This window comes from Ovis aries, chromosome 20 (assembly GCF_016772045.2).
Source record: "Ovis aries strain OAR_USU_Benz2616 breed Rambouillet chromosome 20, ARS-UI_Ramb_v3.0, whole genome shotgun sequence".
Classification (NCBI taxonomy): Eukaryota; Metazoa; Chordata; class Mammalia; order Artiodactyla; family Bovidae; genus Ovis; species Ovis aries.
In genome coordinates, this window is record NC_056073.1 from 34,499,740 (window position 1) to 34,515,855 (window position 16,116).

Below are 16,116 nucleotides of genomic sequence, written 5' to 3' on the forward strand. Positions count from 1 at the left end.
GACCCCATGAATTGCAGCATGCCAGGCCTCCCTCTCCATCACAATTCCCAGAGTTCACACAAACTCGTGTCCATCGAGTCAGTGATACCATCCAGCCATCTCATCCTCTGTCATCTCCTTTTCCTTCTTCCCTCAATCCCTCCCAGCATCAGTCTTTTCCAATGAGTCAACTCTTCTCATGAAGTGGCCAAAGTATTGGAGTTTCAGCTTTAGCATCAATCCTTCCAAAGAACACCCAGGACTGATCCGTGTTAGAATGGACTGGTTGGATCTCCTTGCAGTCCATCGGACTCTCAAGAGTCTTCTCCAACACCACAGTTCAAAAGTATCAATTATTCGGTGCTCAGCTTTCTTCACAGTCCAACTCTCACATCCATACATAACTACTGGAAAAACCATAACCTTGGCTATATGGACCTTTGTTGGCAAAGTAATGTGTCTGCTTTTGAATATGCTATCTAGGTTGGTCATAACCTCTTTCCAAGGAATAAGAGTCTTTTAATTTCATGGCTGCAGTCACCATCTGCAGTGATTTGGAGCCCAAAAATTAAAGTCTGACACTGTTTCCAGTGTTTTCCCATCTATTTCCCATGAAGTGATGGGACCAGATGCCAGGATCTTCGTTTTCTGAATGTTCAGCTTTAAGCCAACTTTTTCACTTTCCTCTTTCACTTTCATCAAGAGGCTTTTGGTTCCTCTTCACTTTCTGCTATAAGGTTGGTGTCATCTGCATATCTGAGGTTATTGATATTTCTCCCAGCAATCTTGATTCCAGCCGTGCTTCTTGAAGTCCAGTGTTTCTCATGATTTACTCTGCATATAAGTTAATATAGCAGGGTGAGAATATACAGCCTTGACATCCTCCTTTTCCTATTTGGAACCTATCTGTTGTTCCATGTCCAGTTCTAACTGTTGCTTCCTGACCTGCATATAGGTTCTCAAGAGGCAGGTCAGGTGCTCTGGTATTTCCATCTCTTTCAGAATTTTCCAGTTTATTGTGATCCACACAGTCAAAGGCTTTGGCATAGTCAATAAAGTAGAAATAGATGTTTCTCTTGTACTCTCTGGCTCTTTCGGTGATCCAGCAAATGTTGGCAATTTGATCTCTGGTTCCTCTGCCTTTTCTGAAACCAGCTTGAATATCATCTGGAAGTTCACAGTTCACATATTGTTGAAGCTTTGCTTGGAGAATTTTGAGCATTACTTTACTAGCGTGTGAGATGAGTGCAATTGTGCAGTAGTTTGAGCATTCTTTGGCATTGCCTTTCTTTGGGATTTGAATGAAAACTGACCTTTTCCAGTCCTGTGGCCATTGCTGAGTTTTCCAAATTTGCTGGCATATTGAGTGCAGCACTTTCACAGCATCATCTTTCAGGATTTGAAATAGCTCAACTGGAATTCCATCACCTCCACTAGCTTTGTTCCTAGTGATGCTTTCTAGGGTCCACTTGACTTCACATTCCAGGATGTCTGGCTCTAGGCGAGTGATCAAACCATCGTGATTATCTGGGTCATGAAGATCTTTTTGTACAGTTCTTCCGTGTATTCTTGTCACCTCTTTTTAATATCTTCTGCTTCTGTTAGGTCTATACCATTTCTGTCCTTTATCGAGCCCATCTTTGCATGAAATTTTCCCTTGGTATCTCTAATTTTCTTGAAGAGATCTCTAGTCTTTCCCATTCCCATTGTTTTCCTCTATTTCTTTCATTGATCTCTAGCAGTGCTAAGAGTGCTAAGATCTCTTAGCAGTGCTCAAATAGGCAATAAATATATTCCCTTTTTGACTTAATGCAGTTAAATGAGACAAGTGGCTTTGAGTCTTAGAATCAAAGAATCTTTTTGAAACTGTTGAGCTGAATAAAACTTCTCAGTCCCAATTCACATAGGGCTTTCTTGAAAAAACCACCCCTGGTTATACCCACGTGGCTCCCATCACACACGATATGGTGTGCAGGCAGAGATCTGTGTTTAAGGCTTATGCTCTCTTTTCCACTTGTCCATGCTTGTCTTTCTCAGCATCCTTCATTGCCTCATCCATCTCCTGTCTTCATTATCCAAATAGGTTATAATTATAACAGAAAATATCTAAATAGCTAGAGTCTCGACTGCTGCCTAGTCGCAACTGGGCATTTTGGAAAGACGCTGGAAAGGAGTCCTTCCAATATGAGAGTTTTACTTTCAGGGGATTAGAGAGCTGAAAAGAGTCCATCAATATAAATATCTCAAGAGTGAACATTTTAAAATTATTTGTTTAATTAATGATCAGTTGACCATCTGCTGAGAGTAGGGCAATGAAAGGATAGTAAACAAGGGAGGATTCAGGCAAAAGGCATGAGACACTCTTGGAGGAAGAAGACACATGATTAAGGAGAGCATAACCTCTATTTTGTTTAGTTTTAGGTTTTGTTTAGGGTGACTCTGTAAAGGTATGGGTTGTTTCCATTTTATTTTCATTCATCCTCTATGCTTTACAATATATGTCTTATTTAAGTGTTGAAAGTGACTAGTGACTTACTGCTTGTTATCACTGGGTAGTCACGCTTTGGTTCTGGTATTCCATAGGGTCTAGCAGAGGTTCCTTAGGGTACTTATTTCTATCATTTGCTGCAAACGACACATTTTTTTGGTGATTTCTGGTACTAAGTCAATGAAAAACCGGAAAATAGAGTTCAGATCCTTTTAGATAAAACCTTAATTTATCTCCCCCCTTCTCTCTGACTTTTCAGTCATTTATTGACCAACTAGTCACATATTGGTGAATGTCTTTCTGACTCATGTCTGCCTCATTCCTTGCATGTGGTCAAGGTCTATTTCATTTCCTGTATCTCCCACATCCTTTGCTTCTTTTCACTTGGCAAAGCCCTCTTTGATTTTTAGTGTCATAATGTTCCCAGCTCTTTCGGGTCTGCTTCTTTTTGTCTACCAGCCCCAACAGCCACAACTCCCCAATTCAGGTTAATGTTTCTCTTTCTAATTCTGGACATATTGCTCTCTTGCACTAAAATTTCTTATGTTCTTGTTGCTTTGTAGAATAAAGACAAACTTTCCAAATTGGCATAAATAATTCTCCCTAATGCATAAAAAATCCATACAAGTATTTCTCCACTCTGACCCTACAATCATATATATAGCATATCATGGGAGCATAATCATGAGAGATACAACATTTCTGTTAAAAATGAACATTTCTTGTGTTTTTGTCAGACTTCATTATTCACTGGTACCTTATAATGCTATATGTATTAATATCTAAGTTGCCTTGATCGGAGATACTTACTTCATAAGATGATCTTAAATGAATTGACAAATATATTATCTTCCTACTTTTGCACATCAATATCCCATCAACCATTCAAAACTCCGTCATGAAACCATTCCAGTTATGTCATTCCTATGTCAAACTCAGATGGCTTCTATCTGTATTTCAATCCACTATAGCATCTTGTTGGCATCACCTCTTATCCTTACTTTACTCTACCATATAATGCAATAATTTCTGTTTATATCACCCTCACATTCTCCACATCTTGAGAGCCTACTTCTGGGAAAGAGGAATTAAAAAAAAAAAAACTCAGTTTAAGTCCTCATTGTATCAAAGATGTGATTTACTAATCTATAAGATGAGTGAACTTCAAAGGTACTTCATTTGTTTGTTTCCATTAAGTAATGGAAACAACTACCGCTGCTATTCTTGATATAGCAGGGCCATTTCCTCAAATGTAATCTTACATAGAAATATGTAAAAGAGAAAAATCAATGCATTCTGGGTGGCAAGGGAGTGATCGTTAAATCTCGTCAAAATATCCCCTCTTTGGCTGTTCCTGGATGACTCTATAGAACATATATGGCTCTGTTCAATATTGTCTGAAATCCACAGTATTCAGTTTATATGTCACAGTCAAGTAAGCTTTCAGTGTCTACACCTCTGTTGTTGATCCAAAGTCCTAAATTTATGCTTGAAATAAATTTTATAAGAGACAAATACATGAAGATGTGTGTGGTATATTGGTGTGTGTAGTACGTTTCCTCCAATTGCATTGTCCCCCTTATTGCCAAATTTCCCCTCTAATAAATACAATCCTCTCTGCTGGAAATATCTAGACATTGAAGGAAAGAAAGTTGAGTGAGTAACACAATAGAATTAAATGTTTCTGGCAGTAAATGACTTAGAAAGTGCTTACAGGATTTTTTCATGGTCTTTTACCTTTTGAAAGAAGAAAGTGAAAATACAAGAAAGCTGACACTTTATATACATGAAGGAGCCAAAGGAAGGATTGATACATTGCTTCAGGGCAGAGTATTCTGTCATGTTCTGAAAGGTTTGGGTCATCCCAGGTAGAGGCACAGGCAGGACTCAGGCCAGAATAACCCTGACTATGAGGGAAGAGGTTGGTTTTGCTGGACAGTGTTCCTGTATGTGGGTGAAAGGTGTCTTTACCTAAAAGAAGATAATTTGGCTGGATTCTGTCCTGAAAAGGTGCCAAGTTTTGTTCATCTCTAGAACTATGGTGGCTCAGTAGTGACAAAGAATACTCCTGATATAAAGGACAACTTCAGAAAAAAAAATAGGAGAGAAAAGAAAATGGAAATAAAAAGGAATATAAGATATTTGCTTATAGGATATTTAAAAAGTGTGTGTATATATATATATATATATATATGTATATATATATATTTCTTTCCTTAAAAATAAAATGTTCTAACAGCATTTTATCCATCACTACCCAAGTCCTAGACTCACTTTCCCTTTGCTGCTTTTCCTTCCTTCTTTCTCTTCCTTCTTTCTTTTTCATCTCCCTCTCCCTTCCTTTTGATTTCCCATTTTCTAATTACTAGGAATTATTGCTAAAGCCCCAAAGATGCTGCAAAACCAGCCCTGCAACATCACTGACTTAGGAGAGCCAGTCAAGAGATTGGCCCTCATCCCAGGTTGTCCGGAGGCAGTTGAATAAGCTGAGCAACCTGAATCCCGTCAAATTGCTCTAGTCTCAAAAGAGACTTTGTCTATTTGGAGGATTTTATAATTCAGGGACCTACTAGGGCACGTTTGCAAGGCCAAATAATTAATGACAAGGATAGTTACTCTAAAAGGAAGACAGAATGGTATCTCACTTCTCAGATAAATGTGTTTTTAAATCCAGCTTTCTGATCTACTCAATGTGTATGTGACCAGTTGGAAAACTGTCCAGAGGGCCCAGGTGGGGGACAGTTGACTCTTAACTCAGCTGGACTTGTAAAACCCAGAGTGATAGAATGTATGGAATTTTTGCAAGATGATGTAGGAAATGAGGATGCAGTGGAGTGTGGGTGAAGACAGCCACTGGAGGAGGATAGAGCCCATTTACGTTTGTACCTTCTCTGTCTCAATCTTTGTGCCACCCAGAAATTACATATGTTGAAATCCTGACTCCCATGGTGACTATGTTTCATAGGTGGGTCCTTTGGGAGGTGACGAAGCTATGGAGGTGATGAAGGATGGAGCTTCCTGGATGAGATGACTGCTTTTATATATAAGAGATACATAGAGTTATCTAGCCCTTTCCCAACATGAGGCTACAATCAGAAGTGTGTGACTGGAAGAGGGCCTTATCTGATCACACTGTGAAAATCCATTTCTATTGTTTATAATTCTATGATATTTTGTTACAGCATCCCAGGACTAAGACAGCATCCTAACAATTTTTAGGCAGTTCAGTAAACCTCATGCTATTTATGTAGCCACATGCAAAACACTTATACTGTCAGTTGTAATATTGTGACGATATAAGAACCGGCTGACAGTTTGTGGCTTGCTTTCATAAAGAATTCTCAGAATTCAGTCTTCTTGGTTGCTGGACCAGCACAATGAATAATTATCTAATTCATTGATTCTTATAACTTGACAAAGAATAATTTCATGTGATTCTTAAGTAAGCTCTTTAATGGTCTTTGGCAAGTCAGTTCCTTCTTTGGATTTTCTATTAAATGAAGATAAAAACATTGACAAATTTCCTTCTTAGATTTTGACATCTCTACAGAGTCTGTTTATTTTGTTTCAGATGACATCCATTACACCCAAACATGCATTTAAAAGCTATAAAATTCAAAGAAGCTTGCAATAGGATGGATCATCACTAACCATATCAGGATTGGCTGAGATAGTTGTGGGCTTAGCAAGGGACAATTTGGCACTTCAGCATCTAGAGATAGATGTCAATCTTAATTGCATCCCTATGCAGGCAGTGGAACATTTTATAAAAAGCAGTTTGGCGCACATCTTCATCGCCCGCTGTCAGGGAGATTTCTGACCACACTGGATAGGAGGTTTCCTTCTCCTGGTCTTCAGGATGAATCTAAGTACCCAAAAGATAATGAATTATTATGAGTTTTATTAGTATTTTCTCTTCTTTGTTCCTTCTTATTATCAAATTAAGATTGGGGAAGACTTATGAAACTCTCTAGACATGGATTTGGAGCCAGTGTTTTGGAAATCTATTAGCAATCTAAAATCAAGAAGCAAGAACTCAAGTATGAGTTTGGTTTTGACTTTCTCTTTTCTTCCTTTTCACTCTTATCCTTTGGTTTGAGGAGGACAAAGAGAGAATGCCAGTAGAAGTTCAGTAGCAGTTGACCTGGATTACTTTGAAGAAAACATTGATCTTGCAAATTCTATTCTCCAGTTCTCTTACCCATGAAAGTGTTTCAACCACATGTGCCCAGCAGGAGGCTACCTTTTGGTGGGATTGTGTGAAATGCAGGGAATGCTGTACCTGTCAAAAATTGTAGTTAGTGTTTTGGTTGGTGGAGCTGGATTTCTTCTCTCTGGAGTGCAATGAAGTGTCCAGTAATGAGTTATGAGATGTCAATGGGTTTGATGTGACTTTGGACAGCCTGTATATTGAAGCTCAGAGCTATATTCCTGTGTTGCTGGAGAATTTGCATAATATGTCTTGCTCTGGAACTTGTTGGCCCTTGGGTGGTGATTTCAGTGTAGGTATGGAGACATTTTATGAGCTCCTATCAATTAATGTTCCCTGGAGTCAGGAATTCTCTGGTGTTCTCAGGATTTGGACTTAAGCCTCCTGCCTCTGGTTTTCAGTCTTATTCTTACAGTAGCCTCAAGACTTCTCCATCTATACAGCACCAATGATAAAATATCTAGGTTAAAGATGAAAAGTTTCTCCACAGTGAGGGATGCCCAGAGAGGTTCATAGAATTACATGGAGAAGAGAAGAGGGAGGAGGCAGATAGAGTTGACCAGGAGGAGAAGAGGGGGAATCAAAAGAGAAGAGAGCAAGCTAGCAAGTAATCACTTCCTTATGTACTCTCCACAGTCTGGATCCCTCAGAGATTTTCATGGAGTTACACAGAGAAGAGAAGGAGGAAGGAGACAGAGGTGGCCAGGAGGATAAAGGGGGAATCAAAAGGAGAGAGACAGATCCAGCCAGTAATCAGTTCCCTAAGTGTTCTCCAGAGTCTGGAACACACAAAGAGATTCACAGAGTTGGGTAGAGAAGCAAAGGGGGAGGGAGGAGATAGAGGTGACCTGGTGGAGAAAAAGGAGAGTCCAATGGGGGAGAGAGCAGTCAAGCCAGTAATCTTGCTCCCAGGTAAAAGTGAATACTGAAGTTTGGGTTCTTAAAGGTACAAAATTGATAACAAATACCAAAAAGCAAATATTAAAAATCTAGAGTAGAGGTTGGATTCTCAAAAATACAATATTAAAGAAAAAAACAAAGTCACAAAAATTAGAACTGCCATATGACCCAGCAATCCCACTGCTGGGCATGCACACCGAGGATACCAGAATTGAAAGAGACACGTGTACCCCAATGTTCATGACAGCATTGTTTATAATAGCCAGGACATGGAAGCAACCTAGATGCCCATCAGCAGACAAATGGAGAAGAAAGCTTTGGTACATATACACAATGGAGTATTACTCAGTCATTAAAAAGAATACATTTGAATCAGTTCTAATGAGGTGGATGAAACTGGAACCTATTATACAGAGTGAAGTAAGCCAGAAAGAAAGACACCAATACAGTATAATAACACATATATGTGGAATTTAGAAAGATGGCAACAATAACCCTGTATGTGAGACAGCAAAAGAGACACAGATGTACAGAACAGTTTTTTGGACTCTGTGGGAGAGGGCGAGGGTGGGATGATGTGGGAGAATGGCATTGAAACATATATATTATCATATGTGAAACGGATCACCAGTCCAAGTTCGATGCATGATACAGGATGCGCAGGGCTGGTGCACTGGGATGACCCAGAGGGATGGGATGGGGAGGCAGGTCGGAGGGCGGTTCATGATGAGGAACACATGTACACCCGTGGGAGATTCATGTCAATGTATGGCAAAACCAATACAATATTGTAAAGTAATTAGCCTCCAATTAAAATAAGTAAATTTTTAAAAATTGTAGTTGAATTCTAATTCACTTACAATAGAATCAATAATTATAAATGGTTAGGCTATCGCTTAATGTAACAGGGATTAGAATATAGAAGGCCTGAATTTTGTCCTTATAAAGTGAGATGTTTCAAAACTCATTCCTCAATACGAGGTCATCTCTTTCATTTGGAAAAAAGCAAGAAGCCTTCAGGAGATGTGTCACCTTTGTTTGTATCTGCTCTGCACCTTCTAGAAGTACTTTGGTCTTTTCCTCAATCTCTGCGGCCTTTGACAAGAGATCAGGTGAGGCATCTTTTATGCCCTGCAGTTCTGTGACTACGTGATGCAGAGGTTCATCCCAGGAGAGCAGCAAGCTGAGTACCAACCTAATAAGGATTTCATCCTAAGTAACCACAGGAAACAATCTCATTAAAAAAAATAAAATTCAGTGGGTTTGGTAACATGTGATTTTTGCTCAGAAAGGCTGAGCAAATTTTTAAAACCCTTTATTATTCCTATGAATATGTGAAAAAATTTTAAAGGTGGTATAGATGTAAAATTATAAAATGTATGCTATTAGTTTATACTTTGCTGATTTTTTTAAAAAACTAACACTTAAATAATCCTTTTGATGAGTTCTAATTTATAACTTGAAATATTTTCTTTTTCCCTCTGAAATTCTACCATCTGTTCAGTGAGTTCTTCTATATTTGAATGCTTTGCTTGTCCAGGGAGAGAAATCTAAATATTTTGTTGGAACCCAATATGTGCCTAGAGTACCTGGCCCAGGAAACATGGATTCTACCCATGCCCACATCATTTTCACCCAATGATTCATTTGTATTAATGAATCAAATCCTTCATTAATTTATTCCTTTTCTGATTGGTAGTTTGTTTTATGATATTTGAACAAAGAGATAATGAAGACATGAAATTCTTAAACACATTTTCCTCAATCCATACCAACACCAGTCCCATTTGCTATCAGAGCAGTCTTTTCTGTTTACATGTGTAGGGGCAGAAAATGGCACAGTGTTGTCTTTGGTAATAGCATCAGTGGGATTCACAATGGAAGGTTTTCCCCCTAGTTCACTACTACCAGGATTGGACATGAAACTCCCAGGGGCTGAGCATCTCTAATTAAAATGCTTGATTTCTTGATGGCCATGATATACTTTAGTGTTACAGGAAATAAGAGCAGAGAAGAATTGAATAGACATTGCAATAGGAACATAATGGGAGACTGAGGAGCTATAATGAAATTCAGATACTAGGGTGAGAGCAGCATAGTTTTCAAGGGGGCTTTGTAGCTTAAAGATAAAGAGTGAGAGCTCTGAGTTGGAGGAAACCTAAACTCACTGCTTATTACCTGTGTGATGGGTGCCAATCTCATAAATTTTCTGAGCCTTGGTTTCCTCATCTCAGAATCTGTAATAGCAGTCATTGCGCTACAGGATTTTTTGTGAAGATTAAACATAGCAATGAACACTGAGCACTTTGTAAATGGCAATGTAATAGCTCTCAATAAATTTTAAGTTTCTTTTAAATTCATTAAAAAAAATCCTCCTCCTCCTTCTCCTTGACCTTCTTCCTTCATTTTATCATCTCCATTATTTAGATGCTGAGCAGATAGAAAGAACGTTGATACTATTAACAAAGTTTCTTACTTACTTACTTACTTTAGTAAGAGAAGAGATTGTATTTAAGAGGAGACACATGTGAAAATATTTTAAATAATGATAGGATTGTGGTTAATATGGGAATCAGAAAGGAGCAATTATAATGAAAAACAGTTGAGGCTGGGATAAATGATTGAGGCTTGATTTGTAGACTGTGTTTTCATCAGAACAGAGCAATTGTTGCAACCATGAAGAGCAAAACGTAATATTTTATAGGACATTTGGGGAGGAGACTCATAATTAAGAATAAAAGTGACAGAGGAGTCATTGAGAATGATAATGAAGTAGGTTTCAGAGAAGCAGAAGAATCAGGAGAGCCTTGAAAGTCAGAAGCAATGTCTCAAATGGTGCAGTGTAGGAGTGACTCGTATTTAGGCATCATTGGTCACAGGGAATACTCAAAACTGTGGTTGTATTTCTTATATATCCATGAATTTGGCCAACCTTATATTTTACACATAGAATTTCCGTTCAGCCCATGCTTTCATACAGTATAATAGCTGCAATCCTGGGCTTAATGCATTGGTTAAACTAAGGTTATCTACATGGGAATTTATAGATCTGTTATTTATTTTGCTACTACAGATCTTTAGTCATCACTTGATTCTATTCATACATATCAACAGCATAAGGTAATTTTTCTTTGATTGCTTAGTATTCCTCAACATTTCTCTGCATGTGCAGTTACCATTACTCTACTAATCTAAAGCTTAGTAACACAAGTGCACTGTTTCAGCTGGCTCAGATGAAAAACCCAGATAAAATCCTCACCTGTGTATGTTCAGCTTCTTTGTTATCAGGGGTAGTGATGGATTCGGTGTGGCAGCTGTTGAGGACCTTGGAAATGAAGTTTTTGCCCTGGTCCAACTGTTTATCCTGGGAGTGATCAAGTACATTCAATTCCTTAGGGTTATTTTGGCATTCAATAAATGAACTCAGAATCTTAACACAGCTGATAGATGTATAATTTTTAATAAGGGTTAGATAAAAATTGAACATCATTCTTTTTCCTATTTCTTCCCATTATCTCTATAAACAATTATTTTTCATCTAACTTTTCTAAACTTGATACTCTTCCCTCCTTTGCTCTTCCCTTGCTTAATTTCATTCTTTCCACAGTTAATATTGGGACAACAAATACTAAAATTACCACAAATATCAAATATTCAATGTTTTATTAAGTATCATTTTTTTAGTATTTTAACCAAATATAGTGCATATATACCTAGATGTAGCCATTTAGTCTCTTATTTACTGTGGGTTGAAACCAATATATACTCCCTTAATAGGAGTTTTAAAATTATCACTTTTCTCTCATTAATCTCTAAATCCACACACCTATAGCTTAGTGTTCACAATAGACACAGAATACAATGTTCTTGATGATTACAAAATGTTAATTTAGAAAACATGGCATAAAATTCTAGGAAATACTAAGCAATGGGCTTAGAATAAGAACAGCAAAACCCAGCTAACACATGCATAGGGAAAAACTAATCTTTAGAGGAAGTTGTGAACATTTAAGGAGATTACTTAGAAGTTTGGGGGGAAAAAAAAACAGCAGTCAAAATGGAGGATGACAGAAAAACTACTGAGTAAAGAGAACTACATGAATTTAATAGAAACATGGAGTAAAAATTTGTTATCAGTATCTGCTCTACAGTGGGCTCCTCGAGTAACCTAAGAGAGCTAACATACAACTTAAATACTTTCATCAGAAAGAGAATGATTGGTTCCAATTCTAAGCCAATCCTTCTATTGTACTCAAACCTATTCATTGCCAATCTTAGAAAAATGTTTAGCAGCATTTAAAAAAACTATCATTTGTTTTCATGATAAGGATTCAGTATGTACTGTGTTTGGAAAAGGGCCTTTATGAAGATTAATTGAGGTTCAGGTTAGTTCAGTTCAATCACTCTGTCATGTCCGAATCTTTGCCAAGCTATGAATCGCCCCACTCCAGGCATCCCTGTCCATCACCAACTCCCGGAGTTCACTCAAAATCACGTCCATCGAGTCGGTAATGCCATCCAGCGATCTCATGCCGTCATCCCTTCTCCTCCTTCCCCCAATCCCTCCCAGCATCAGAGTCTTTTCCAATGAGTCAACACTTTGCATGAGGTGGCCAAAGTACTGGAGCTGCAGCTTTAGCATCAGTCCTTCCAAAGAACACCCAGGGCTGATTTCTGTTAGAATGGACTGGTTGGATCTCCTTGCAGTCCAAGGGACTCTCAAGTGGCTGCTCCAACACCACAGTTCAAAAGCTTCAATTCTTCAGCACTCAGCTTTCTTCACAGTCCAATACTCACATCCATACATGACCACTGGGAAAACCATAGCCTTGACTAGACAGACCTTTGTTAGCAAAGTAATGTCTGCTTTTCAATGTGCTATCTAGGTTGGTCATAAATATTTCATGGCTGCAGTCACCATCTGCAGTGATTTTGGAGCCCAAAAATATAAAGTTTGACACTGTTTCCACTGTTTCCCCATCTATTTCCCATGAAGTGATGGGACAAGATGCCATGATCTTAGCTTTCTCAAAGTTGAGGTTTAAGCCAACTTTTCCACTCTCCTCTTTCACTTTCATCAAGAGGCTTTTTAGTTCCTCTTCACTTTCTGCCATAAGGGCGGTGTCATCTGAATATCTGAGGATATTGATGTTTCTCCTGACAATCTTGATTCCAGCTTGTGTTTCTTGCAGCCCAGTGTTTCTCATGATGTACTGTGCACATAGGTTAAATAAGCAGGGTGACAATATACAGCCTTGACCCACTCCTTTTCCTATTTGGAACCAGTCTGTTGTTCCATGTCCAGTTCTAACTGTTGCTTCCTTACCTGCATATAGGTTCTCAAGAGGCAGGTCAGCTGGTCTGGTATTCCCATCTCTTTTAGAATTTTCCACAGTTGATTGTGATCCACACAGTCAAAGGCTTTGGCATAGTCAATAAGACAGAAATAGATGTTTCTCTGAAACTCTCTTGCTTTTTCCATGATCCAGCAAATGTTGACAATTTGATCTCCGGTTCCTCTGCCTTTTCTAAAACCAGCTTGAACATCAGGGAGTTCACAGTTCACATATTGCTGAAGCCTGGCTTGGAGGATTTTGAGCATTACTTTAATAGCATGTGAGATGAGTGCAATTGTGCAGTAGTTTGAGCATTCTTTGGCATTGCCTTTCTTTGGGATTGGAATGAAAACTGACCTTTTCCAGTCCTGTGGCCACTGCTGAGTTTTCCAAACTTGCTGGCATATTGAGTGCAGCACTTTCACAGCATCATCTTTCAGGATTTGAAATAGCTCAAATGGAATTCCATCACCTCTACTAGCTTTGTTCGTACTGATGCTTTCTAAATCCCACTTGGCTTCACAGTCCAGGATGTCTGGCTCTAGGTGAGTGATCACACCATCGTGATTATCTTGGTCGTGAAGATATTTTTTGTACAGTTCTTCTGTGTTCGTGAAGATATTTTTTGTACAGTTCTTCTGTGTATTCTTGCCACCTCTTCTTAATATCTTCTGCTTCTGTTAAGTCCATACCATTTCTCTCCATTATCGAGCCCATCTTTGATGAAAGGTTCCCTTGGTATCTCTAATTTTCTTGAAGAGATCTCTAGTCTTTCCCATTCTGTTGTTTTCCTCTATTTGCATTGATCGCTGAGGAAGGCTTTCTTATCTCTTCTTGCTATTCTTTGGAACTCTGCATTCAGATGCTTATATCTTTCCTTTTCTCCTTTGCTTTTCACCTTTCTTCTTTTCACAGCTATTTGTAAGGTCTCCCCAGACAGCCATTTTGCTTTTTTGCATTTCTTTTCCATGGGGATGGTCTTGATCCCTGTCTCCTGTACAATGTGTCGAACCTCCATCCATAGTTCATCAGGCACTCTATCTATCAGATCTAGTCCCTTAAATCTATTTCTCATTTCCACTGTATAATCATAACGGATTTGATTTAGGTCATACCTGAATGGTCTAGTGGTTTTCCCTACTTTCTTCAAACCTGAATTTGGCAATAAGGAGTTCATGATTTGAACCACAGTCAGCTCCTGATCTTGTTTTCACTGACTGTATAGAGCTTCTGCATCTTTGGCTTCAGAGAATATAATCAGTGTGACTTCAGTGTTGACCATCTGGTGATGTCCATGTGTAGAGTCTTCTCTTGTGTTGTTGGAAGAGGGTGTTTGCTATGACCCGTGCATTCTCTTGGCAAAATTCTATTAGCATTGGTCCTGCTTCATTCCATATTCCAAGGCCAAATTTGGCTGTTACTCCAGGCGTTTTTTGACTTCCTACTTTTGCATTCCAGTCCCCTATAATGAAAAGGACATCTTTTGGGGGTGTTATTTCTAAAAGGTCTTGTAGGTCTTCATAGAACTGTTCAACTTCTGGTTCTTCAGTGTTACTGGTTGGGGCATAGACTTGGATTACTGTGATATTGAATGGTTTGCCTTGGAAACAAACAGACATCATTTTGTCGACTTTGAGATTGCATCCAAGTACTGCATTTCGGACTCTTTTGTTGACCATGATGGCTACTCCAGTTCTTCTAATGGATACCTGCTGCAGTAGTAGATATAATGATCATCTGTGTTAAATTCACCCATTCCAGTCCATTTTAGTTCACTGATTCCTAGAATGTCGACGTTCACCCTTGCTATCTCCTGTTTGACTACTTCCAATTTGCCTTGATTAATGGACCTAACATTCCAGGTTCCTATGCAATATTGCTCTTTATAGCATCAGACCTTGCTTCTATCACCCGTCACATCCACAACTGGGTATTGTTTTTGCTTTGGCTCCAGCCCTTCATTCTTTCTGGAGTTACTTCTCCATTGATCTCCAGTAGCATATTGGGCACCTATTGACCTGGGGATTTCCTTTTTCAGTATCCTATCATTTTGCCTTTTTATACTGTTTTCATACTGTTTAATTAAGGTTAAATGAGCTCATAGGGTGGGACACTGATCAAGTAGGATTAGTGTCTTTATGAGGAGAAACGCCAGAGTGATTTCCCTTTTGTCTGTGTCTCTGTCTCTCTTCTCCACCCCCTCAACCTGTGAGGACACAGGGAGAAGCCAGCCTGGGAAGAAAGAGTTCTTACCAGAATGTGACCTTGCTGGCACCCTACCTGGGACTTTCTAGCCCCCAGAACTGTGAGGAAATATATTTATGTTGTTTAATCCATTGATCCTATGGTATTCTTTTAAGGAACTCCAAGCTTCCCTGGTAGTTCAGATGGTAAACAGTCTGCCTGCAATGCAAGAGACATGGGTTTGATCCCTGGGATGGGAAGGTCCCCTGGATAAGAGCATGGTAAGCCACTGGAGTATTCTTGCCTGGAATGTACAGTCCGTGGGGGTCACAAAGAGTAGGACATGACTAAGTGACTAACACACACCTTCCAGATGACAAATACAGGTTCTTTAAATTTATTTTGGAAAATTAAAAATTAAAATTAATGAAAGGAAATTGAATTAGATACTTCACTTTTAAGAATCTTTGAGATTTCATGAAATCCTTTCTTTAGTTTATACATCTTATGAGCTGATGCCTTGTTTGACTTGAAAATGTGTTATTTGAAGTTTGGCTGATGCATCCTTCTTGTTTAAAGGCCAAAATAGCCCAGTCACTTTCACAAAGGTTCCTTATGGAAATAAGCAAGAAGTACAGTACTTACAAATTCACTGAACATTTCCCAGGCGAGCCTATAGTTGTAGTTAGCCACCATGGTTGCTGTGCCAAACAGGTTTTGAAAGGGCATCTGGCACTTGCCAGATAGGTTTTGACAGAGGGGTGTAGAGACCACACCCTGCACAATAGTAGATTTGACACCACCAGCAGCAGGAGCAGGCAGGACTCTGCATAAATAAAAACAAGAGCCACTCTGAGATGATGTATTAACCCGAGGTTAGCAAAAGCCATCCTGTTCAGGGAAGCCTCATCTCTCCCTGTTGCCCTGAGCAGGATTTGGTGATGTAGCAGCTGGGGTGAGGAGGAAGAAACATCTTCCACTGTGTAAATTTAAATGGATGATGATATTTGCACAGATAT

At 38.9% G+C, this 16,116-nt stretch overlaps 2 protein-coding genes across 2 annotated transcripts in view; one reads left to right on the forward strand and one right to left on the reverse strand.

Moving 5' to 3' along the window:
• LOC443319 (placental lactogen) overlaps nucleotides 1–16,116 on the forward strand; it is a 109,381-nt gene that overhangs the window by 34,476 nt on the left and 58,789 nt on the right. The window lies entirely within an intron of this gene.
• Nucleotides 6,066–15,826, reverse strand: LOC101110459 (chorionic somatomammotropin hormone 1-like). The gene is made up of 3 exons (XM_027959011.2): nucleotides 15,743–15,826; nucleotides 8,610–8,789; nucleotides 6,066–6,332 (listed from the first exon to the last, which is right to left on the reverse strand). The coding sequence occupies exons 1-3, from the start codon at nucleotides 15,824–15,826 to the stop codon at nucleotides 6,180–6,182; spliced, it is 417 nt and encodes a 138-aa protein (XP_027814812.1). The 3' UTR covers nucleotides 6,066–6,179.

Bases quoted from the DNA above. Each gene is read 5' to 3' on its own strand.
- LOC101110459 (XM_027959011.2), bottom strand. From the start codon at position 15,826: ATGCCCTTTCAAAACCTGTTTGGCACAGCAACCATGGTGGCTAACTAC. The intron at 8,790-15,742 runs GTAAGTACTGTA...GTGGTTACTTAG, and splicing joins GGGAAATGTTCAGTGAATTT to GATGAAATCCTTATTAGGTT. The intron at 6,333-8,609 runs GTGACACATCTC...TTGGGTACTTAG, and splicing joins CAGAGCAGATACAAACAAAG to ATTCATCCTGAAGACCAGGA.